Here is a 27,828-nt window from a genome sequence, read left to right on the forward strand (position 1 = left end):
GATGGCGGCGCCACTCTGGGATTTAATTTATTTTTCCTTTTAGAGAGGGATGCAGAGAGAATTTCTTCAATTACATTTCAAGCAGCGGCGAACAAACCCTCGCTGCCCACGATAAATATGAAAATCATCCCTCTCTGAGAGGGACCCGACAAACAAACAAACAAAAAGGCCTTTCGCTGCAGAGGGTACGACATGAGGAATATGGTGTCTTTGATTACCTCCTGCCTCAACAGAAGAATGCATCAAGACGGCAGACTCTCACGGACTTCAGATGCTGATGCAGGTTTCTAATTACGCTTCAGGATTTGTGAGTGGAGGGAAACAGAGATGTCGATGTACCCCCAGAGACCCCGAGAGCTATGAGACTCTACCTATTGTACCCCCTTGTTGTACTTTAAAATCGCATGGATAAAATCAATCTACATTTAAATGAATTCTGAGAGCACCTATAGAGTCAAATCCAGTCATGATTGATGTTTTCCGTAAACAACTAGTGTAATCCTTCTTCAGAATAATGCTAAAGCTGTGATGTGCTTTGCTTATCAGCCTTGGTATTATCTAAAAAGAAACTTTGGTAAATGCACGTAGTAATAAGAACAATTCATAGTAGTTTAAAAGAGGCAAATTCCTCTTAAGATAGACTTTACTGTGGTTTGGATGGAAGTCCAGAAAGGCTTATGGATAAAATGTGAAACAACATGAAAATATGAAACAGTCAAAAAAAAAAATATATATTTTTTGATAAGGAACTTACTTCAATCTATAAATTCTCCCTGCAGACTGAACAAAGGAGCTTTGTGCTTATTTCCTCAAACAAATATTTAATAATGAAAAAGGTCAAGAAGCAGCATGAATGCCTATAGTGTGTTCAGTGCACAGTTTGCAATTTATTGCATTGCAGATGTGTTGTTTTCCAGTTTGAAGGAAAAGGTCAATCTCTCTCTGACGCTGTCTGTGTAAATTGCATACCAGTCATTTCATAACAAACATACACGTTAATAAAAACACTGTTAAAACTGTAACATTCTGAACAATTTAAAACAACTTTTCTGTTTTAATATTGCTGTGATAGCAAAGCTGAATTTTCAGCAGCTATTACTCTAGTCTTATTCACATGATGCTTCAGAAATCATTCTAATATGCTGATTTGCTCAAGAAACAAGTCTTATTATCAATGCTGAAAACCTTGATTTTTTTCAGGATTCTTTGATAAATGGATTGTTCAAAAGAACTGCATTTTTCTGTAACAAATGTAAAAGTTTTTACTGTCACTTTTGAGTAGCTTAATGCATTGCCAAATAAAAGTTTTTACTTTTAATAAAAGTAAAAATAAATATAAACAATTATTATTAATTATTATTATACTGAACATAATATATTGTGATGTTTATTTTTTACATGTATACATCAGACCAACTCAAGTCTACTGGTCTAAGCTGGTCTTCTCAGCAGGGATGTAGTCATATTAAGATTCAAAGGATTGAGAAAATTGAGAGGACTGAGCTCATTATTTAAAGCTTAAAGCCTTAGGACTCTCAGAACACACCTGGAGAGTTTATACAAGGACCTCTTGTGAAATGGGAATCTGGCGATATGATCACATCAACTCTTCAATGACTGTGAACAGCTACTACTGAATTTCCTGTCATCTGCTTTGACTGGTTGCCTAGATACAGTCGACACGGATGCTCTGACTGAAAGAAATACAGTACTTACATATGGAGAAACACTACTGTGTAAATGATTTAGTGTTATCTAAATGTACCTGGTTAAACATCGTTCCACAGAGCACAGATCTTGTGTTATATGGTGACGTAATGGGAGTTTATTAGCTCTTATACCGCTTAACAGTTGAGGTTTTGATTTTGGGCCCAGAATACAGATCCTGAATCAGCTGAAAGGCCAGCTTCTCTAGTGGAGACGTTAATCTGATATAAAGGCTCAGAGGAGGTGCTGGATTACATGAGGATAAGGTCTGAAACCATGGCCTGCTTTGATGGATTTTACACACACACACACACACACACACACACACACACACTCAACAAGCGAGTGGTAGAGTCAGCACTTAGCTGGGATCAGCCAACAAAAAACACCAACACAAAAAAGTAACTGTCCTGACTGAGGGATATGGGCACAGTGACTGGCATGAGAAAACAGACCTGATATGACAACCTGACTGTGTTTACATGCACAACAATATTATTATTTGGTCACATTAAGGTTATCACGTAAACCAAATTAAGCCAATTTTCTAATTTCCAGAAATCTGAATTATATAGATTATTCACAAACCCATAACATTCATTCAGATCTGTGTGTGACCGAACAGGCCATATTGAGTGATATTTGGTACAAATAAAGAAAAGAAAAAAATTTATTGAGCAAGGAGGAGATTCACATTAAAAGAAATATCATGACCTACATTTATAGGAGTCTCTTGTCCTACATTTTTCAGTTAATCAAGCTCTTGTGTGTTAATGTTAAGGCCATGACTGAAAATTAATGAATTTGTTACATTACTGTCCAAAATTACCAAAAATATAGCATAATAAATGGCAAGAGCAAGCATCTCCAGTATTTCTTAAAGAGAATAGCACTTTATCCAGATCAAAAGCAGTGGAGAATATAAACATCTTTTTTAGAAAAATAGCTGGATTTTAATCAGAACATGATCTGTTTGATTTCATGAAGTACACCACCCAGAAAAAGAGTAAATCAGCTTTGTGTCATGTGTGTGACTCGATGCAAACGTCACTGAAATAACATGGCACGTGTGGTACGGTCAGGCTGCATGACGTGTCCTCATAAACCCATCAGTGTAACAGGCAGATCCATAAAGGCTGAACTTAAGACCATGATCACATTAATGATGGAGCCAGAAGAGTAATGGGCTCTATAACTGAGTTAGTGAAGGCTAATGTCAATATGTCCAGTGTTTGGCTTTATCCTCAGAAACACTTAAAGGGGTTCTGTAATTCCTCAGTATTCCTTAAGAATATTTTATGGTGTGATTACACAGACGGAACTGAGGTGAGAATTGAAAATTAGTGCTCACCATGACACTGTATTGAGACACGGAGATGTTGTTCGGGTGAACGCTGAGTCTCACACACTGCTTTATATCAGAGGCAAAACGACGAGGCTCGGACGACCGCTCACACTTTTCCTTCCTGGTGCACCTGGAAAGCAAAGATGAAAAGAAATACGTGAGAAAGAAAGCGTGTAAAAGAAAGACAAAGCATTTGATAAAATAGGGGGGGATCAAAACAGCTGCACAAATGCGTTCAACCATCTCCCATCTGTGACCAGCACAGCATGAAGGAAATAGAACACAAGCTTGGTTACTAGTCCAAATCCATGCATTATATTTCTGTTTCATATTTCAGGAGAGAGGGAGCAGTTACAGAGAGAAAGAAAGGGCCAGTTGGTTGTGGTGACTCTATCCTGTTTCTGTTCTCTCGGCGGTGCTAAAACAACAGCGACTCTATTTGTGGAAGCAGAGCAGGTCCAAAGAGCCAAGGGACAAGCCAGCTTTGTGCTCTACCCTTAATGAAGCGTATTCATTGCTGCCGGGTTCTGCAGGTGGGGAGAGAGACCCTCCCTTTAGATCCAAACACCCTCCACTCTGATCCGTTCACAACACTGGGTCACAGAGCCGATGAGGAGACCACCCTAACACTGTGACATCTAATCCAGAAACATCAGATTACAGGAACAAGGTTAAGCACATTTAAGACTATTTTATACTGGTGACTTTTAGTTCTGACTGCTAGACTTGCAAGTAACAAACTGGTGCTAAAGAACCCAGATACTAATACAGAGTGCTGTTTTCCTGGACCCTGTGACCGTTAATTCATGTAATATTTAATTATAAAATTATTTAAATTCAGCGCTATTGAGTAGAAAATTAAACACAAATGTACTTATAATTAAATATTAAAATAAAGCTTATATTTAAATTTAAATATAATGTATAAAATTATTTTATGTATTTATAAATTATTTATTAATAAATAAAATGTTTTATGTTTTTATTAGAAAATATTATTAAATAATAAAAAAATATAATCAATTAAAAATACAAATTACACTGCGAGTATTTATAAGAACCATCATAATACAATTTTTGGTAAAAGACCCAAAACACATGTTGTAATCGTTCATAAAATATACCTGCATATGAAAGCGTGCAATTGAGTCCTACACTTAAACATTTCAAAGTTTTTTTTTTTTTTTTTCTTGGATAGTACAACAGTGGATAAAATAGTCTGCTCTGACTGGGTTTTTTAGCCTGTCATTCCCCTGACTAATCCAGATTGGCTTTATTCAAATCTGTGAAGCAATTAACTACGAATCAGCACAGAGTCCTTACGAGAGGGAGAGAAGTTTATAACGGATGACAGTTGTGACAGGGTTTTCTTCCACGGCGGGAGAGAGAGGTAGGACAGTGAATGAATTGAAAAGTTAAGAAGCCTAATGTGGAGAACTCTGGGAACAGAATGGGAATAATCTGCTGGTGAATGAAAGAGGAAGCGAAAGAGATTTAAATGGCAACAATCATCCTCTTTCTCTGTGCTTCTGTGCTAAGCAGGTCTAAGATGTGTTTAATCAGAATGGCCTCCTTTGTAGCTCCAATCACACAGCCTGAATCCCTTTTCTGTAGCTGATTTAATAAGCATGCTGTACTACGTGTTCAAACACACACACACACACACACACACACACACACACACACACACACACACACACACACTTACACTAGGTGGAAGCTGTGGGTGGTGAAAAATTGAACTCTAAAACAACAGAGAGTGTGTAGCATTCTCAGAGCATTTTGGAAGAGACAAACTGTCTTGTGCGAGCCTCTGGATGATTTGGCGGGGCTGTACATCCCGCAGTTAGACACACTTGACAAAGGCCTTAAATAAAACATCACACCTAACAAGTCCCTCTCGGTCCGAACCCATTACATAAGACTACAGGAAAGTTTGTAGGCAGTGAAGCCTGTTTAAATACAGACATTATTCTTTCTCACCAATAGGGGGCGTATGAGGGTTGTCTGTTTATAATTTGGAGATTACAGGGGCTTTGACATGTTGTGGCTGAAACAAATCAGCTCAGCTTGTAAGAACGGGAATATTTCTTATTTAAAAGGGTTATAAAGGAGATGCCTGCTTATGGCCTGAGAGCACTGTAAAAACATTTATGAGCCTTCATTTACGAGCTTGTGTAAAAGGCCCAGAGACAAATATCAGCAGGATAAATAGCATTGTTTGTGTATCTCATTCCTTTAATAAATTAAACATTTATTGGATAAATGAAATGTGTGAAACTGGCCTTATTTACGTTCTTTATTCACATTTCCAGTTAAATAGTGAACAGTATTTATTTATTTATTTATTTATTTATTTATTTATTTCAATGTAATATTTATTTAATTCTCCAATCAGTTCCTAATGGATAAAAAAAAAAAAAAAAAAAATCTTTCTGAAATATCAGTTGCATTTGGAAATATTATAAACAATATTATAAATATAAAATGTTAATATATACAAAACTGTGTTTCATACAACACTATGAAACACATTTCATAGTAGATTTTTGTAATATAAAATCATAATACACTCTACATTTTATACAGTATATATGAAATTACAATATACTACACATTTCATATTAATATTAACTGACTTCTATTAGTTAATTACAGTATAATACATTATATTACATTTGATCTAAGGTTAAAATGGGTTGCATTTCCAGTCTCAAGAATTTTTTTGGTGTGTATTTGTGTGTAATATTTCTACATGTGTGCATGTGCAGTTAAATGAGTTTATTAAAACCATCTCAGCTCTCTGCAAACGCTTTTCCACCTGATGAATTGGTGATCTCCTTGATAAGTCATCCAGCGTGCACCTGTCAACACGCAGGAGGTTTGTTTTAATACCTTATCATTAGTAAAGTAAACTGCTCTATTAGACGACTAAGGAGCAATTTGTTTCCCTCGTTATGTAAATGCTGCCCGAACATGGAGAAATGCGGTACTTTGATGAATAATGAACAGGAAATGAAATCACATCAAAGCGATCAGGCAGACGGAAGCGCTGGAGTGGGCACATGCAAATCACTCAGGACGGCATCCTGACATCTCGCCTGCCCTCATGACCCTCTGTTCACTCTGCTCTCTGACACACTGACCTAAATTCCATTACATCACCCATGCTAGCAGAGGATGAAATAAACAAATAAATAAACTATGCACATTGCTAAAAGAAGTGCATTCAAATTTATTTTACTTGCCAGTTTTGTGTTTTGATCGGGGGAAAGAATTGTAGTGAGTTTGCAATGCCACCCTTCACATCAAACCCACAGATAGAGCGAGACTACAGATGTCTTCAGAAGAAAGCAGCTAACAGAGTCAGCCAGAAGCAGCTAAATTAATAAGTTCTGTTAAAATAATAAATCCCTCAAGGAGTTTTATTCAACAGAGTTTCACTTGCTGTGCAACTAAAACTTAATTTACCGTAAGAATGAGTTCGAGCTCATACTGGAAAATAGTAGCAACCGTGCTTTGCCAAGACTAATTTATAATAAACATGAGGAAGTACATTTCTCATGTGTGACTGAAGGCAGTGGCCTAGTGGAGTTTAAAGTGTGTGAACTCCCAAGGTCTGACCAGCAGCATGAAGCAAAGACAGGTCTAATGAGACAAATACTACAGAAGTAGGTTTCATAAGATAGAGACTGTCTATGCTTCGAAAAGCAAACCAACAAAGTAATTTTAGGATTTATGGAGTACATGTTGGGCAGGTTACTTTGGAAATGTAATAGGTTACAGATTATAAATGACCCTATTTAAAATTTAAGAAGTAGTGTAACAATTACTTTATTAAAACAATTAACATTTTTTACCTTTTTCTTTCATTCATGTCTTGAAATGAATTAAATTAAAAATGAAAAAAATCTTGGATTAAATTACTTCAAGAAAGAGAGTAAAAGGCGGAGAAAGGAAGAAAGAGAAATGTAAAAGAACTAAATACATTAGTTTGATTTCATCAGTTTGTCATTAGCATGTAGCTAACAACACAATAATCTAAATAAGCATATATACATACTTTTCAGTATTTAATAAAATAGAAGTTGAGTTATAATTGCCATTTCTTTCATCTCACCCAACGACACAGTTTTTTGAGCTTGTTGCAGTGCATTCTGTGATTGCCGCTTTAGAATGTGGCCAAAATTATTGCAGATAACTTAGGAAGCAGAATAGTTAAGATCCTACCTTTTACCATAACCTTGGAACTGGAAGTGTGTTTTAAAATGCAACCTCCGTAGTCAGTTTTGATAGCAGAAGAAAAACCTTTTATTGTGAAACGCCTACCATTCCTAAGCCAATTCTACTCTAAACATCTCATTGAAATTCCATTACGCGCAAAATAAAAAGCAGAGCCACAGTACTGTATTACTACGGAGTTCAGCTGCTAGAAGACAGACTTTTGAACTCTAGCCAGTTCTACATATAGTATACTGACATGTTAATATTACTTATGGATGAGTCAATGTATATTTGAATATGCACTTAAATACACATTCATTCTGATGGTTATCAAGCCTCCCTTTGGGACATATTCCCAACGTTTAATGGATGAGGAGCAAGAAGAGGAGATTGACCTAAACTATGGCCCAGTGGCCAAACAGACAAACCCCGTCCAAGTTGCACAAATAGAAAATGAGATGCCTTTAAAATGCAGTGATACCCAGAGAGAAAGGGAGCAAGGAAGAGCACTGACAAAAGAAGGTGCAGCCACACTGACAAATGGCAGGTTTAAATTTAGAGGCAGTGCTGTGAGCAAGACCCCCAGAGCCCCCTGCGAGAGAACAGCCAGTTGGTCACCATCATTATGGAGTGAGCAAAGAAGAGGGATGGAAGGGAAGAGGGAGTCATGAAGCAGATAGAAGGAAGGAGGGGAGAAGAGAGACAGAGGAAGAGACTCGAGGAGAGTCATTACGCAGCCCAGTGGCTCTGACCCGATTATTCCCAGCAGAGACCTCGGGGCCACTGCCCCCCACTGGGCCACAAACCTCAGCTGAGTGGAAAATTAGTGTGGAGCACCCCGGGAACGACCCCAACACTGAAGCATACTGAGACACACAAACAAACGCTTGCACAAAAAACATCCAGGCTGCAACACTCGTGTCCAAAATATAGAATCCAATATTCATTACATATATAATGCTCATTTAGTTAACGCAGTAATTTAAATATTTTAAAAAGAAACATAAGGTATCTCATTTTCTATTTGGAACTTTTGAATTTGTAACAAACCAAAAAACAAGATTATTCATGACAAATGATTAAGTTTGACAACAGTGCAAAGATTACATAATTTGCATTATGTAACAGCTTGGTTTAAAACAAAAGACTCAAGAAAGAGCCAATTCGACAAGCCCTGAAAGATTTGTATAATTTGATAGGACTGTTGATTATATAAGTCAAAATCTGCTAAGGGGTAATTAAAAGTAACAAATCATGTAAATGATTCATTCTAATCAAACTTTGCCCTATGGTTTACTTTCTTTTGTGGAAGACAAAAGAAGATATTTTGAAGAATGTTGGTAACCAAAAAGTTTCTATTAAAACATAACGTAACTGTCATTTCATGCCATGGATTCTTGTACTTTTGCCCAACCCTATTAAGTAAATGATGACGGAATTGTCATTTTTGGGTAGACTATACCTTTAATGGTTGTTTGGAAGTGTAGTCTACAAAGACTGCCATGGATTCTTGTACTTTTGCCCAACCCTATTTACTTCAACACCATATCTGCCTAAAAGCAGCATGACCTCAGAATCTGAGCTGCATTTCTGAGCACCTTCATGTGACTTGAATCCATCTGACTCCAGACTACGGCACAGCTGGAGAGACACATTACCTATCAAAGTTGCACACACCCACACAAATACCCACAATTCATCTCAATGCCATAAAAGCAGAGGAACGTATCTCTTGCTGTTTAGATCGAGCAGACAGATCTTTTTGCTTTCAGCTGCAGTCAAATCCCCTACAGATCTGATCATCTCCCTGCTGTCCCTGTTCCTCCTGGGCCAGGGGACCCATCTTACCCTGCTAATATTAAACAGATTATCAGTCTCCTCCAACACCAAGTCCCCTACAGATCTGATCAAACATTGCACATATTAACACCCGATCTGTCTCCTGTGCCTGCCTTCCGGCTGTCAGGATCCAGCTCAGAGGAACGTATCTCTTGCTGTTTAGATCGAGCAGACAGATCTTTTTGCTTTCAGCTGCAGGGGTCAACTGAGTTTTCAACAGAAAGAAATACAGAACATGGAAAACCTCTAAGAATGACCGAAAAAGACAAAGGCACAGTGGATGTGAGGACATTTAGACTCTTTGTCTTCAAAGTTATACAAAGCATTTTAAAGAGGTCACACTCAATAAGACTCCGCCTAAGAAAGGAGAGTAACCTGAGAGTGTGTGTGCTATAGATAGAGTGTCTGTCCTCTATCACAAAGGGCAAACAAGCGGGTCTTCAGCCACCTGAGAGAATGATCCAACAGGTCCCGTGTGCCCAGAGGAAAAATCAATGTGCCGCTCAAATTAGAGAGAACGATCTGATCTGCTCAAACATTTATGAAAACATTTTGCTTCTGTGCCAATGCAAGGTGAATGGCAATTACAATGAGTTTGCGAACTGGCATATCACATTTCTAGAGCTGTTTGGAAAAGAGCAACACGCATGACATTTGAAACCTGTGTAAAATTAGGCTACGATGAACACAAGACTGTGTCTCATTCCGTATCCTACCTGTGCTGGTTCAAAACCATACACCTGCTGTGATGAACCCAATGTTCTTTCCATAATTCACAGCGGTGTTTATTCCCACAGCTTTATAGACCATTCAAAGACTTGGAAAATCATGAAAAGGAAATTTTTCACAAGATAAATTTAGAAGCACATTATAACAGCACTTTTTTAGTTGCTATATCACACTGTGACAAGAAGTTTCTATTGTTAAAAGAGCTCAGAAAGCTTTTTGTAAACCTCAAATATAATTTTTTTAGCATAAAACTTTAGTGATTTGGTTGGAATTATTCATTTAAATCAATGGATTCATTGAGTCTTTTGTGCAGTATACAAAGTAACTAATGTTAAAGATTGATATGCTCTTTTTTTGTTAATGTTAGTTAATGCATTATTTAACATTAATGGAACTTTATTGTATATATATAAATACTGGTAACACTACTTTACGGTGTCCTTGTTAAACAAGTTACATGTGCTTACTATCATTATAACAATAAATTATTCATAATTACATGCAAGTAACCATAAGCCAAACCCTAATCCTAACTCTAACCATATACAGTAGTAAGTACATGTAGTTAATTAATAGTACTCAGTACTTATATGTATAATTACACTGTAACAAGGACACCTTAAAATAAAGTGTTTATTAGAATTTAATAACAGTTCAGTGGTGTAAATATTAGTATAATATAATAAAAAAGTTAATTAATAAAATAAATTAAAATGTGATCAGTCTTATGTTGGTGTCACTCCAAAATGTATGACTGACTTTGTGCTGCTAAACACAAAAAAATTCATTTGAATTTCTTTTCACTTCTGGAAAGCAGACAGTAATGCGGTTTGGAATGACATGACGTTGAATACATAATGACAGAATTTTCATTTTTGCTTGAACTATTCCTTTAACTTCCTCCACATCTATTTCCTGCCTTTTCAATCAGTGCCTGCACGCTTTCTCTCTCTCTCTCAGGTGTGTCTATCTCCATGTCTAGTTCACGCTCTGTCACACCAGGACAGGCCACCCCGCTTGCTGTCTTCTACCCCCTCTCCCCCTTTGCCTTCTCTCTCTCTGTGTCTCCTGCACTTTCTCTGGTGACAGCATGGTGACAGTGAGGGATAGGTTGAGTTGTGTAGGACTGCCTGCTCTCTGAGAGATCTCGCTGACAGTCGTGAGCGTGGATGTAGTTCTGTCCTGATGCTTCCGTCACTTTTGGAGCATGTTCCTTTCCCTCAGCCAGCCGCAAACTCCTCCTCCCGGCTCTTCAGGAGTTCAGCACCAGGGGCGACAGAGCCGGTCCTGCTCCCCCAGGGAGACGCCACTCTCTGCTGGGCACAGAGGGTGCCGTGCGTGTTTTGGGTCCAAAACAACTCAGGACTGACTTGACAGGCACAGGAGGAATGCACTAAGAATAAATTGTGCCTGATGATAGTACTGTTTATTTGCATGTGCAGTCTACATCATTTTAGAAATGCCACATGTAAAAGTGCCGTAACCACTTAGCATGTCATTGTTCAAAAAATAAATAAAGAAATAAAAAAAATTGCCCAGCACTGACAAATTTTCTTATGTTCTTGTGTTCAACTTGTTGAATAAAATTTATGTTACAATTGTTGTCAATTTGGTTTCACGGTTAAAGGCAGGTACACAGAAGTGTATGCTGCATTGAAGCCGCAAATTTTTTATAATTTTTTTTATTAAAAAAATGTATTTATAAAAGTGAATTTTGCTAGGAATGAAACCCATAATCTTGAAATTGCTAGCGCCATGCTCTACTGTTTGAGTTTAAAAATGTCATTTTAAAATGTAATATAAAAAATATTTAACAATGTTGAATTTTTTTTTTTGAAAAATGCAATTTAAAAAATCAAGCCTGATCTCATTACGAAAACGTACCTGTGGGATCTTTTTTGCAAGACGCGAAAAACGTAGCGCCATGTACACTTTGGGACATATTTGATATTGAAATGTCCACTGAGTAGTGCTAAAAAAGTTGTCGTTTTTTTCCCCCCTTGAACAGATGAATGTACGTTTTATGTGACTTTATTGATTTTGTATGAATATTCTCTAACGTTTTAAAATAACACACCATCTCCACAACACCTAAAAATAACACACCATCTGCACTACACCTAAACCTAAAACTTTAACTTAATTTTATATCTACCAAATTATAACTCATCCAAAGTGTAAAACTTTAACTTGTTTTTCGATCTCTCATTTTTTAACTCTTTCATCGTGAGTCATGTTTTTAATGGGATTTGTACCCAAGGATTCCGCATCCTAAGTCCAGTTCCATGCCAGCTGAGCTGCCGAGCAAGTTTGTTACTTCCGGAAAGCAAACACATGGAGCTGTAATCATAACTGAAAACGATTGCAAGCACTCGCTGTTTTACCACCTCTAGTGTTTATTTCTGTTGGAAACTGCAGTTATATGTACTTACTGGTACTTATTTTACGTTTTGTGAAAAATTTCATACAGGGACAATTTTGGTCATGAGATCAGGTTGTAAAAATCATTACTCACATGTTTTTTGTAATATAAGAATTTTTGTTTTCACCTGATACCTTATTTTGAAAAAAATAAAAAATAATACATTTAAAATATAAAATTAACAAACAAACAAATAATGATAAAAAATGAATAAAACAATAAACTCTAGTCACTTGTGGATCTGTAAAGTTTGTTCCTGAAGGACACCATGGCTATTACAGTTTTAAACAATGATCTCATCTCTCATAAAGCCTCAGTAACAAGCTGTCAAAGATACTGATGGATAGAGACATATTGATATTCTTGATATGCCCTAAAATAATATCTATCTCATACCCATCCTAATAAAGATACATAAATATATTATAATGGAGGGTGAATTTGCATCTCCGTCAATCTGCTCCAATCCCAGCCTGTCAACCTTCTTCGAAAAGAGAGACGGAAATCTGACAGCCTTATTTTCCCTGTCTTAATTATGATTTACAGCCTATCAGTCTCCACGCCATTCCAAAGCATCACAATCGCTGCTCATTCACACCCTATGCAAAATGACTGCCTGCGAAACATTCTGGCAATGTTTCCAAGACATTTGTAAAGAAGTCAGGGGAGTTATTCACTGCAGCCCTCGGGAACTAGTGTGATCGTCAAGGATGGATGTAATGTTTTTAAACTGTGATGAATACGTTTTCCACTCAATCTGGGATTATAAAATCAAATGAATACTACAGACTCGACAAACAACCTTCATTCACCAAATTCTATGCTGATTGCAACAGCATTTTCTCACTTATTTATTTTATTTGTTCCCTAATTAAATTTTTATAAATAAGTATAAAAATGTATTAATTTTGTGTGGGTCTAGAATATATAACAATACTAATGGTCTTTTCTTACATTAAAAAGCCCTCCTTCTCTCTTACACACAAACAAATGATCCTCTCCAAGTCAAAGGGGCAGAGAGGGTTCAGATGGGAAAAAATGAAAGCCTTAACAAGTAAACAAACCGCTTTATAAATTACACATCTGAACATTTAAACTTGGGCAGCGTCCTCCCCCTCTCCTAGAGTTATTGATTTTTTGCCTCTCTGGTCCTGTTTTCCAAGACTAACAGACTCTTCTGGAGATCTTCTGGGTAAACAGAAGTCTGGAGCAGGCGGCTTTGCTCCTGTTTTGACAGTGAGAGGGAAGGTTATCTGAAGGTTGATTGGAAACAACAAACTTGCAGAGAGGCTCTTAAACTAAACAGCATCTCACAGATATTTGTCTTTTCTCCCTTGCTATCCAATCAGACAGTTTTATAGCTTTAAAATATATTTAAAATGAATTGTTGTTGCCTCAGGTTTGTCTTATAACTCACATTCAGATGAAAGATGCATAGAGGCCATTTTGTATTCAAGACTTCAGATTTCTTTCTTTCTCACCTCCCCAGCACAACTGAATCCAGCCTCGTAAGTAAATTTGTTGTATGTTTTAATGCCCATTGCATTTAAAATTTCAAGGAATCAAGATTTAGGATTAGTTTACACTGTTCACCAGTGGTAAAAGAGAGAGGAAAAAACCTGAGGGTCTGAGGGTTTTTGTGGTTATCCAGTCTAAAAACTGAAGGTCAGAGTTAAGCATCCTGAGCCTGAGTTAATGCATTGTTAATTTAGTGACACACAATCTTCCCAAGAGGATTATACACACATACACGCACTCAAACGGACCCCCTGACCCTTAACCCCTCTGCTCCGTTTTCCCCATGATCAATAGTAGTGCGAGCAAATAAGCCCAGCCATCCATCCATCCCCTCTGCGTGTTGTTTTCCTTCTCTCTCTAGTGATTGTGTGGAACTCTGTTGACTTTTGCATCCCTCTTGAGGACTGGAGTGATCTGTCTCATCACAGAGTTCTGTTCTCCAGCAGTCTAGATTACTATATTTATGCTCTGCTGGCCAACATATTGACCTCACTTAACACAAAGCAGCTCTCTGAAACTCTGGTGCTTTGTGCCATTAGACTGTTTCATGCTATTTGATGTGTCGGGAGAGTCATGAGAGAAACAGAGACAGGAAAAAGAGCTAACAACTTCCTTGAGTGATCTGAACAAACCTCTAACCCTGGTGTTAAACTGGTGCCTCAGAGGTTTTGTTACAGACATGAATGATACCTAAAATGTCCTGTTTCTAAGCCATCATACTTTCATTTTGTGCTGAACACTAATAATTTTTTTTTTTACCAAAATTGCACAAAAACTTCTCTCTCTCTCTCTTTTTTTTTTTTTTACATAAATAGCTAGATATTCCTCTTCATGTTCCTCTATAGAAATCTATGGGTAACTATGGTAACTGGGATTTTTTCTGCAGGGGAAGAGTAATTGTATGAGTTAGCAGAGACAGTGTTATGGTCTAGTAAAATAAGCAAAATTAGTAAATTATTAACAATTCCAGTTCTCGTTAATTTTTTTTAAATGAATTATTTTTAATTTTTAAATTCATAAATTTTTTATTTTTGAGAAAGATAAACATGCGTTGTAATAAAAAGCCAAAATATTAAATTTCACAAATGTATATTTCCTGGTTATTCCACTATTTTGTAGAAAGGAGTCAAAATGACAATTTTCACCTGAGATTTGGAGCCAATTTACAGGGGTGTAAAAATGACTTTAGAAGCTGGCTGCATCATTTTTTTATTTCTACACACAGATTGGTAGGTCTATTTGTAAAATCTGTTGACTTTCGCAATCTCTGTTTCATTAAATGCAAACTGTGGTGGTTCAAAAATAGTAAAAAGCACATCGTGTTTTTTTTTTTACCTCAAATTTGCATGCCTATAACTCAAAAAGTATTAAAGATATTTTTGAGTTATATTCATGCAAATTTGAGGTAAAATAACACAAGATGTGCTTTTTGCTATTTTTGAACCTTCACAGTATGCATTTACTGAAACAGAGATTGCTAAAGTCCTTTTAGATTCTGGTTTTTAACAAACTTTCCTTTTGGTATCTTTGTTTTAAAGTACCTAAACGGTTCAGTCCCAGAGATATTGTGATCTTAATGCAGCTCCATAAGTAAACTGGCAAATTATACAAATTTTCAGTGGTCAAAAACCAAAAGTGGGTCATTTTGCATACAGCTGATACTTTTCTTTCTTTTGAAGAGGAATATCTGAAGAACAAATAATGTTGTAACTAGAAATGTTTCCCGTGATTTTCTATCAACACAATTGCATAGAACATACCCATTTGAGTGCCATAAATATTATACATTTCATGCCTGTAACTTTAAAATTATTCACAATATTGTAATATCCAAGATTCTCATTCGTATTGAACTTTCCTTTTGAAATCTTAATTTTCAAGGCCCCATATACAAACCCAATTCCAAAAAAGTTGGGACACTGTACAAATTGTGTGTAAAAAAGGAATGGAATAATTTACAAATCTTATAAACTTATATTTTATTCACAATAGAATATAGATAACATATCAAATGTTGAAAGTGAGACATTTTGAAATGTCATGCCAAATATTGGCTCATTTTAGATTTCATGAAAGCTACACATTCAAAAAATGTTGGGACAGGTAGCAATAAGAGGCCGGAAAAGTTAATAAATGTACATAAGGAACAGCTGGAGGACCAATTTGCAACTTATTAGGTCAACTGGCAACATGATTGGGTATAAAAAGAGCCTCTCAGAGTGCCAGCGTCTCTCAGAAGTCAAGATGGGAAGAGGATCACCAATTCCCCCAATGCTGCGGCGAAAAATAGTGGAGTAGAAAAATTGCAAAGAGTTTGAAGTTATCATCATCTACAGTGCATAATATCATCCAAAGATTCAGAGAATCTGGAACAATCTCTGTGCGTAAGGGTCAAGGCCAGAAAACCATACTGGATGCCCGTGAACTTTGGGCCCTTAGACGGCACTGCATCACATACAGGAATGCTACTGTAATGGAAAACACAACATGGGCTCAGGAATACTTCCAGAAAACATTGTCGGTGAACACAATCCACCGTGCCATTCGCCGTTGTTGGCTAAACCTCTATAGGTCAAAAAAGAAGCCATATCTAAACATGATTCAGAAGCGCAGGCGTTTTCTCTGGGCCAAGGCTCATTTAAAATGGACTGTGGCAAAGTGGAAAACTGTTCTGTGGTCAGACAAATCAAAATTTGAAGTTCTTTTTGGAAAACTGGGACGCCATGTCATCCGGACTAAAGAGGACAAGGACAACCCAAGTTGTAATCAGCACTCAGTTCAGAAGCCTGCATCTCTGATGGTATGGGGTTGCATGAGTGCGTGTGGCATGGGCAGCTTACACATCTGAAAAGGCACCATCAATGCTGAAAGGTATCAACTTATTTTTCCCTTAAAATGATACACTTTCTCAGTTTAAACATTTGATATGTCATCTATGTTGTATTCTGAATAAAATATTGAAATTTCCACATCATTGGATTCTGTTTTTATTCACAATTTGTACAGTGTCCCAACTTTTTTGGAATGGGGTTTGTAGTTCATTCCCATAGATATGGTTATTTCAAAGCAGCTCCATATTCAAATTGTTGAATTTTAAATTTGGCTTTCATCACTATATGTGTTTGTCTTTCTACCGATAAAAAAAAATTAGAATGACTATAGAATAGAATGAAACTTAGATAGACAGAGAGAGACAGACAGACAAATCTCTCAAACTCTCTGAAATGAACAGGATGAGAAGTGTAGTCCATCTGATCTCTGCACTCCTCTATTGATCTGTTTACAGTCAGTGTTGTGCAAGTTACTTCCAAACTGTAATACATTATAGATTACATGTTACTGTTATTTAAAAGTAATTCCTTGCCTTACAATATTACTGTCTCAGAATTGTAATGCGTTACATGACTCCTGTATTACTTTTGAGTTACTTTCACCAAAATAAGTACAGAAGTAGAACATAAAGGGCTAGTTCACCCAAAAATGAAAACTGGCTTGTGTTTTACTCACCCTCGAAGCATCCTAGGTGTATATGACTTTCCTCTTTCAGGTGAATCCAGTCGAAACTATTTAAAAAATTGTCCTGGCTATTGCAAGCTCTATCACTGCAGTCAGCGGGTGTTGCATTTGAACAATCCACACATCGTCAAATAAAGTGCATGCATCCATAATAAAAATATGCTACACACAGATCTGAGGGGTGAATAAAGGCCTCCTGTAGCAAATCCATGTGTTTTCGTAAAAAAAAAATCCATATTTCAAACGTAATAAACACTTTTCTATTACTTCCGCCATCTGTCATACACAGAAGCCGTGCCGGCGGATGACGCAGCACATATGTGTTGCATGATTAGTGACAAATGCGGAGAGAGAACGAAACAAAATGCCAGTCATGAATTAGAAGTACAAACTGAAGATATGCAAAGAAAAATGTTGGAGGATTTCGATATAAGCCAAGAGGAGACTGGTTTTCCTTTGCTAAAGTAAGGAAACTTTGCTTCCTTTGCTCCTATAATTAAACTCGTGACATAAGCATTTCTCAGAGACGTGTGCACTGCGCATACATGCTGCGTCATCCGCCGTTCCACCTATGACAGATACCAGAAGTGAGAGAAAGTGTTTATTACGTTTGAAATATGGATATTTTTCTTACAGAAACACATGGATTTGCTACAGGAGGCCTTTATTCACACCTGTGTGAAGCACGTTTTTTTATTATGGATGTGCGCACTTTATTTGACGACTTGTGGACTGTTCAACTGCAGCACCCGCTGACTACAATGATAGAGCTTGGAATAGCCAGGTGCGTCGAGGGTGAATAAAACACAGATTCGTCGAAAGAAGTGACTTCATGTTCTCGAGGGTGAATAAAACGCAGGCTAATTTTTTTTTTTTTTACATAAATAGCTAGATATTCCTCTTCATGTTCCTCTATAGAAATCTATGGTTAACTATGGTAACTGGGATTTTCTCCGCAGGGGAAGAATAATTGTATGAGTTAGCAGAGGCAGTGTTATGGTCTAGTAAAATAAGCAATATTAGGCAATTATTAACAATTCCAGTTCTCATTAAAACATTTGTAAATGAATTATTTTTAATACATTTTTAATTTTTTAATTCATAAATTTTTCAAAAATATAAAAATATTAACAAATAAAAAAACAAAAAACCAAAATACAAAAATTCACAAATCCCGGTTTCCTGGTTTCTCCACTATTTTGTAGAAAGGAGTCAAAATGACAATTTTCACTTAAGATTTGGAGCCAATTTACAGGGGTGTAAAAATGACTTTAGAAGCTGGCTGCATCATTTTTTTATTTCAACACACAGATTGGTAGGTCTATTTGTAAAATCTGTTGACTTTCGCAATCTCTGTTTCATTAAATGCAAACTGTGGTGGTTCAAAAATAGCAAAAAGCACATCTTGTGTTTTTTTTTTTACCTCAAATTTGCATGCCTATAACTCAAAAAGTATTAAAGATATCTTTAATACTTTTTGAGTTATAGGCATGCAAATTTGAGGTAAAATAACACAAGATGTGCTTTTGCTATTTTTGAACCATCACAGTAAAACCAACCCTAAACACGCCTTCACAGGACGACGTCCACAATTCCATGGTTCCACCAGCGAGAGGGAGATGAATTAAATAATAAATCGCTAAAACAAATAAAACAGAAGTTTTCGTTAAGTCTTTATTTACAAACTTGGACACCACACACTGCTATAGATTGACCATGAACAGGAAATAGAACTTACTTGCGGCATTTTTTATTTCTCGCAGTCTTGCATTTTGGGCTAAAAGTGTGTTGTAATGCAAGCGTTACTGAACATGTACCGAGTAAAATGTTACTGAAAAATCATTAGTAATGCCTTACACTACTGAGTTACAGCAAAAAGTAATCTGTTACTGTAATGCATTACTTTTGTAACGCGTTACTCCCAACACTGTTTACAGTGTCTTTCATTTCTCATTAAAAAGACAACCATACAGTTGCTGTATGACAGAGAATCTCTTTGTGGAATATCAGATGTGCTGTGTAGATGTGCTGCTTTAAGCATCATTACCTATGAAAAACAGGTAGAGTACAGCAGGCAAATAGGGGGAGCACTGGCAGAAGTAATGCCTGGTGTGAGAGAGCCCTCTCTGGACAGGGCTCGAGTTACAGGGACCCTGGTTAAGTATGCAGGGGAGGAGAGGATGGTAAAGGTAAACTCCAGGGCAATCAATCAGCCAGGGACCCAGGGAGGCCAGGTCGGATTGCATGACTCCATCAGAGAGTGGTGCTGTTCACTTTCCCTGGGCATGAGGCCATGGAGAGAGGAGAGAGAGAATGAGAGAGTGCTATGAGAAAGTAATGAAAAACACAGAAGGGACAAATAGAATGGGGATATGAAAAATGCAGAGACAAAAGAGTCCAAAATAAGAAGCGACACAGGGCCTGAATGGAAGCGAGGTTGGCCTCTGCGGATGCAGCCGTACTGGTTGTGTTGCCAACCAACATAAAGACCTCCTGCGAATGCTGGCCCTACTACCACCTGAGGCTAAACAACAAACTGCTGCTGTTTTTATTAGCATTGTGTCCCGTGTACACTTGACACTGTTTCTGCTGCCAGAGGACAGAGAGAAATGACAGAGTGAAGGAGAGAAAGAGGCAGCTCTCTCTCTAGCCGCACAGTTTTCAGTCACAAATGACCTCCTTCCTTCATGGACAGCCATGGCAAGTTGATCAGCCTGCTCCTGCAGTGCTAATACAGCACTAGACACAAAACTAATAATATCATTCTCACCAGCAAAATAAATAAAAAATTTAACAAATACGACAAAATTCAAATTGAATAAAAACACAATCTGCCTTTGACTGCACCTGAATCAACAGGTGTATCTGTGAAGTTTATATCCTCTATTACTTGTGAATTCACAAGTCAATGGTGTTTAAGTTAATTTTTTGATACGATTTGTATTTAGTATTTAAATATTAAAAACAATTGTGGGCCTGTGAGTTAAAAAAAAATTATGATTAAATAAAAAATTAAATAAAGGAAACCTAAGTGGCTACATGAATATACAGCTAAATAAATATTTAAATGGCTAATAAATAATACAAAAATTATGTGACTTAAATATGATAAATATACTGCTAATATAGTCGCTAAAATTGGTAAAGAGCTAATAAATGAAATCATTAATGAAAATACAAATTAAGTGATACATTAAATATAATGGACAACATAAACTACTAAATAGCTAAAATTGCCAATTAGCTAAATAAATAGCTAAATGTCTAAAATGACTAAAAGGATAAATAAATGGTTAAAACGACTGAATGAATATTGTGTGATTCAAATATAATGATCAATATAAAAAAAAACGGCTAAATAATTAAAACTGCTAAATGGCTAAATAAAAATAAATAAATAACAGGGTATGCTTATTTATACTACAAGAAGTACAAAGTGTCTCAATTCACCTGTACTCATCCTTTAAACATCGTCTGGATCAGGAAGTGCTCTAGAGCTGACGTTAAGCAACAAAGCTTAAGACCGAAACTATCAAAGATCTCAGGAGGAAATGATACATGCACAGGCCATTTGAGCACCTGTCTCACTGTCCAGCACTATTGCAGCTCTCGCTTTTACAAAAGCAAGAGAGAGCGAGAGAGAACGGGAGGGTGAGAGACAGATGAGTGTGAGATTTTAAGCATGCCTGACCTTGGGCAGCCATGTGGCAAACGCCATGCCCATGGCCCCTGTTGCGTCTAGAGCACTCAAAAGCCCTGAGAGAGACAGAGAGAGATAGGCCCTGAATCTCTACACATCTCTTTACTTTCCCCACTCTCCCTCTCTTTCTCCTGCACTTAAGAGTGTACGGTTGCTTTTGGTCTGAAATACTGCCAATGTCTGCAAGACCCTCTCTGGCCCTGTCACTCCTTAGTGGCACAGGTGATGTGTGCATGTGTGTGTAAAGTGTTTTAAGACCTAGACGTCACTGAATATGGAGCTGCTATGATGTGAGAAAGCTTGAGCTCACCATGCCGCACACACACACTCCTCAAAAGAGGACAAGAATCCAATTTTCAATTTACAGTGGAGTGGGAAATGTGGCCATCCCTTGAGGGCCTGAAGCATCCATCACCCTCGCTTTCTACACAGTGGGTGGAAAGGTGGCCGTGTACGAGTATTTGTGTTTACGTGTTTCCATGTGTGTGCACGTGTCTGAGATCCATTAGTGGGAAAAATGTGGGGGGGAGAAGAGAGCTGTTCCTTAACTCTAAGGCCACACAGTTACTTAAATGTGACTTACTTTAATTATTCTAAATGAGAACATATCACCCCACATGCTCTTAACTGTCATAATCAAACCAAAAACAAAAAATATGTTTTGAAAGATGTTGGCTAACAGTTTTAGCCCCCAGTGACTTCCACTGTACAATGGAAGTAAATGGGAACCAAAATTGTTTGTGTAAATAATAACAGAATTTTCATTTTTGGGGGGCTATCCCTTTAAACAACATCTAGTACACATACTGTATGTCCTTTATATGATCCTCAGGAGCTTGTCCACCTTTACATACAGGAGTGTTGTACTCACATGCTATGAAGCACACACCAGCCACAGTGAGGATCTCCAGATCCCAGACACTCTTTACAGGATGAGTACTGCTCGCAGGCCTCCACTGGGACACGGGTCAGCTGCAAACAGAGAAACAGAGAAGTTAGACTATGCCTGGAGTGAGACTTTGATTAATTTATGTCTCTCTTAAGGTGTGTTCACATTGACTTCAACACTGGAGGCAGACAAGATGAACTCAACTCAACTGTGCCTCATCACAAAGGTTCATATTGTCAAATCTCATTGAAAATTAAAGCTGCCAGCAGCATTAAAAAGGCCCTTGCAGCCAGGATCACCACCACCAGGTGGCTTTAGGAAAACAGTGAATTGTCAGTAATATGCGTTTAAAGTAATATCGGAGGAATAATGTCAGAGTCATTTATATGTGCCAAACGTTTAGCTGCCAGCTGGTGGTGCTATGACTATAACTGAATTTTGGCATGTAGATGTCTTCAAGCCAGGACTTTGATCGAACATGAAGTTTGGTGCAGATTGAACATGGTACATTTGAATTAGTGTAAAACATGACATATCCTGTTGCCAACAGGTGGTGCTCTGATTATAACTGTATATCGGCCTTTAGATGTCTTCAGGCCAGGACTCTTATCGAACATTTGAAGTTTGGGGCTGATCGGACATTGTATGTGAGTTACAACAACTTCCTTTTCCATGGTGAAACATCAAACTTTGTCAGGCCGCCAAGGACACACCCTTTAACAAAAACTCAAGATCTTCACAATTAAACATTGCAAAGGCCTTTAGAGTAGACTGACCAAATATAATGTTGATGCCATTAAATCTCTAGGAGGAGTTAGTTTAAATACAACCCCTGAAATGGCAAAAATGGCACAAAACTTGCTGAGTGTAAAACATGCCACTTCCTGTTGCCAGCAGGTGGTGCTATGACTATAACTGAATAGGGGCATGAGCATGTGTTCAGGACAGGACTCAATCAATTATCAAACATGTGAAGTTTGGGGCAGATCGGACATTGTATGCCTGAATTATAACAACTTCCTTTTTCATGGCGAAACAATAAAGTTTGCCAGCCCACCACTGACCACACCCTTCAGCGAAATCTCAAGATCGTCACAATTTAATGTCACAAAGTGCTTTAGATTACACTGACCAGATTTGATATTGATCTGTTTAAATCTCCAGGAGGAATTTGTTTAAATACAACACCTGAAATGGCAAAAATGGCACAAAACTTGCAGAGAAAATAACAGACTTCCTGTTGGGTTTCTGACTTCGTACTGGGGGACTTTTTTGTAGGAATTGGTGTGTTACTTGTGTCTACCGAATTTTACACATGTATGTGAAACATGACTTGAGGGGCAATTCGCTGAAATTTTATAGGTGGCGCTATTAAGCCATTTTGCCACACCCACTTCTGAAACCCATATCAGATGTCAATTTTCGCCACTTCTTGTGTGTGTGCAAAGTTTTCAGAGTTTGAGAATGTTTAGGCCCTCAAAAACGTGATTAATTTTAGAAAAGAAGAAGAAACTGAACAATTCCAATAGGGTCCTCACACCATCGGTGCTTGGGCCCCAGTCAACACTTTCCAGGTGTTCAATGAAATGCGTGGATAGAATGACATACCTCATTGTTTTAATTTAATGATATAAAAAAAATCATCTGCTGAGATTTAAAATGAAGACTTTATTTTTTGCGCTCTAAAAACCATCATTAAACTGGCAGTAGTTTGTACATTAACTCAAACAGAAAGCAAAGAGACTTGCAGAGAGGTTCACGAGAACACACATGTACACATCTGCTAAATGTGGCATTTCGTCACACACAGCGGGATAAAGATCTGCAGAGAGAGCTCATCCTGGGACGTCAACTCCAGCGAGTGCATCTTACCGTTTACAGCCAATTAGCACTTGAGAGAAGGAAGAGGCGCTGTGGAGCTGATGGGAAACAAACCGAACAGAGCCGAACCGTAGATGTAAGAGCTGGGAAAGCGAGGAACCTCTGCCATTCCTGTCTCCATGGATACGGCCCAGAGCCCTCAGTTTTCTTTTGCTTTGATTGATGACTTGTCACTAGTGGATGACTACTGTCAATCACAGCTTAGATGACAGCCGATAGGTCCAGAGCGGTCAGGCAGGACGAATGACAGACGACATCATTACTGACCTCACCACAGAGGCCTTTTTATTTTTTAAGAAAGAAATGGGCCTTTTTTTCATTTCAGTCAGGCTTGAGAGTGAGACGGTGTTTTAAGATTGAGAAGATTTGACTATAACATTTATATAAGAGCAGAGTGACCGGTCGCAGTGAATCACGGCTTATATTTACTTCGCTCTTGTTCTGTTGTCAGCGCTCATCCATCAGCATGTTTACTGCTTGCTGTGTTTTGAAGTTCTGTCAAACTCTTTCTCTTTCTGGAACATTCCTACAGATATCTCAGCGACATTTATGTGATGTAATTTGGACACATGACACAAACGATACAGAGTTCAAAACAACGCAGAAAAACTAAATCAAAAATGTCATGTGGTAAACTTTCTGCGAGGGGATGCGAGGTCATTTCAACATTCGTGGAGTTATTTTATTATCAGTATTTTCTTAAACTACCCAAGAGAAAATTCTAGACTGAATTATCTACTGCTTTTTATCATATCACCTGATATGATTAAATACTCTAAACCAAATTGACATCTTAAAGTGTACAAGGAGAACAAATCATTCTGAAAATCTCTTTTGACCACTGCTAAATGCTTTAGGGCTACTATTGGCCACTAATGACAATTTAGGTATTAGGCACAATGGAAATGAATAACATGAATAAAATTACATGCCTGGCCCATCACGGAGACTGGGAGCTCGTAAGAAAATAAGGAGAAAAAATGAAAACCTTACTGGGTTCATAGTCAAAATGCGCAATTTTGGAACGATCTCATATGATTCTGCAAGTACAGGGCAAACTTTTGGTATCAATGGGCAATAGAATTAACTGAAGGACAAAGTTTTTAACTGAAAGGCACAAGTTGAATGTAAATGTTTACATTCAGAGAAACACTGACTTATGTTACAATAAGAGCTTGAACACATTAAGAGTTAAATTACTTATCATAGCTCTGTAAATAAAATCTTGGCCTTTTGACACATTTTGAGAACGACAAGATGAAAAATATCTTTCACTAGGCTCTGCTGTCTAAAAGCACATCCATTTAAACCGTATCTAATATCGGCCTCTGATTTCTCCATCCTAAGGCTCTTTCAGTAACATTTTGACCGGGATTTACAGAAAATATCTTAGACTTTTCTAAGAAAATGTGAGCAAGAAAGAAAAAAGCAGTCCTCTGAATGGCTTTAACGGGATAGATACATTTACAGCTATTAGAGAAAGATAAAGAGAAAGCAATAGGTGAAAAAGAGAGACCAGGAGGTTGCGACTGAAAGAGGGCATCCTTTGGAAGAGTGCTCCAGATGGCACGATCTCACCGCCGTGTGTGAGTCTGAGGTTCTGAATCCAAGAGAAAAGTCATTTCTCTCTTGTCACGCACACATGATGCCTGTCAGCTGGTCTTGGTGCCGCCACAAAGCCCCCAGTTTCTCCCCGGCTGCACACCTGAATTCTCTTCCTCCATTTCACAGCTATGAAGAGGTAAATTATCAGGCATTGTGATAGAGCGCTTGCCTTAGCATAGGGGGCCTGAGAGACTGCAGGTTAGGCCTTGGTGAGCAGAGAGGGAGATTGACTCTCATTACCTTTAGAAAATGATAAGGGTTTAGGAGCTGCCCATGAAATTCTCCTCTCTAATACGACGGGTTTTCTTCCTATTTATGAAAGAGCTTGTTGCGCATGTGGAAATGTCTGTGTCTCACTCTGTATGTGTGTGTGTGTGTTCACAGACTGTGAAGAGCTTTCACAATGCATCACATCTGTATGCAACACATGACTGATAAAAAAAAAAAAAAAAAATGAAATTAATAAGACCAACCGACAGATGAAATATATAATCTTATGTGCGAGTACGGATGTGTGTGCGTGTTCATACTCCCTCCATTCAGCTAGGCATAAACCCTATCATCACATGATGTGAAAAGCAGCCTATTTTTAGGGCAAAAGCAGAGCCATCTGTCTGCACACCTCTCTTTTAATAATAATACTGATAATACAAGATTTGGTGGTGCCTACCCATGCAAAACCCACTGCTATAATGCTATCATGCTTGACAGGGTATTGCAATGCTATTGTGTTGCTAGGTTAGGCTGGATCGTTTTTGGCCCAATTCGAGACTCGACCCTCAAGTCAAAAATTATATTCACATCTCTAGATTGTGCTCAGATCATTAACCTTAAAGGTCAGGTGTGTCATTTCTGTGCCAATAGGTTCACCAAACACAAATGCAAAAATAATGACTGCATTCAAACAGGTTTTCCAAACTCCCAACTTTTTTGAAAGTATTTTAACAGACAAAATAAGCATATTTTCAAGTTCTCACTGTACATTAAATATATTATGAATAACAACGATTATTGTTAATAATAACTTTAAATAAAAATAATAACAACAACAGAAAATAAATGTTTAATAATTATCATTACCTTAAAGTTATTTTTAGCAGAACCAGTGTTGCTGATACACAAACAAATGATTCATTTAAACCAGTCCTTCTTATGAATCATAATAAAGTCATGTGTTAAATGGAAATTGAACTGCAATGTTTGGGCCCTGCTGTTTATTATAATTTTTTTTTTTAAATATATATATTTTTTGTAAAGTTTTGTAAAAGTAGAAGGTTCTCTGTATAATTTATCAGCTGAGAGTATAACCAGAATAGACAATATAACTATAAGATAGAGATAAATCCAAATTAATCAAATTGAATCAAAATGTAAAATTGAATCAAAAATCAAAACAGATCAAAAAAACTTCAGAATTAAATCAGGAATTGCATCATTATCCTAGGTAGCATATATATTCCACGCACTTCCTGTGAGATACAGCAAGCGAGTCTATGAATAGCACACTCCGCTGGTGTAGAGAGGATGTGCGCTCTCTGCCGTCGCTAACACATGACTGTGAATTCTGCACCGTGTCTCAGCGGCCCAGAACAGAGCGTGCTTTAACACACTCCCCACGGCAATAGAGAGAGACGGAGACAACAGGAGAAGGAAGAAGACAAATGTGTCCAGAAAGAGGACTTCCCACTGCCCTCCCAGGCTGGAAAAGGAGCGGCGCCGACTCAGGAATCTCATTATGTTGTAAATCCGTTAGATTATTAGTCATTTATCTGAAAGCTCTGTAAGAGGATGGAGACCAGCAGATAATGAGGCAAACTGACAAATGACACTGCCCAACAGATTAATGCAGCTGTTAACTCAGAGAGGGGCATCTCTCGTTCTCTTTCAAAAAACTAGCTGCCTACGAAGACAGAATTTTAAGGCATCAAAGGCTCATTCTTGATGGTAGGAATGTTGTGGAACAGAGCGCACGACTGCTTGAATGTGCATGTTAATAAAACTATATAAGAGCTTCCATAATAATGGCTATAGGATGACACACTGCGTGTCAAATTAAAAGTAGGCTTCTCATCACCTGTTTTGTAATACCTGGTCATTAAAGTCCACTTTATTCACCCTAATAACCTAATCAAACCCAAAGTCCTCTTCCATTTCTCTCTCCTCACGAAATCCGTCAGTAAATCCCACAGACCTGACTGACTGGCAGAGTTTCTCAGTCGTCTCGGAGCTGAGCTGTGGTTTATTATGGAGTCTAATCCACTGGGCTCATCTGTAGCTCAACGCTCCTCTGCTGGCATTAACAAACTTCCTCTGACTCACTGAGAGCCCTTTCTTGCAACTCTTTTGTACATCTACGAAAGTTCAAGGCATGCTGATGCTGAACTAGCATGAAAGGTGACAATACATGGCTGTGTTCTAAAACCTTGTAGGCTGCCTATCTGGATGACATTTTT

At 37.7% G+C, this 27,828-nt stretch overlaps 1 protein-coding gene across 4 annotated transcripts in view; it reads right to left on the reverse strand.

Moving 5' to 3' along the window:
* Window positions 1-27,828, reverse strand: part of LOC109084906 (plexin-A4) — a 202,418-nt gene that overhangs the window by 52,618 nt on the left and 121,972 nt on the right. For all 4 annotated transcript variants that reach the window (XM_042722756.1, XM_042722757.1, XM_042722759.1 and 1 more), the window contains exons 5-6: window positions 21,872-21,972; window positions 3,059-3,182 (exon numbers count right to left, since the gene is read on the reverse strand). In XM_042722756.1, the coding sequence (XP_042578690.1) occupies window positions 3,059-3,182; window positions 21,872-21,972 (225 nt within the window). The remainder of the gene's footprint in view (window positions 1-3,058; window positions 3,183-21,871; window positions 21,973-27,828) is intronic.

The sequence above is a fragment of the Cyprinus carpio genome, chromosome B4 (genome assembly GCF_018340385.1).
Source record: "Cyprinus carpio isolate SPL01 chromosome B4, ASM1834038v1, whole genome shotgun sequence".
NCBI lineage: Eukaryota > Metazoa > Chordata > Actinopteri > Cypriniformes > Cyprinidae > Cyprinus > Cyprinus carpio.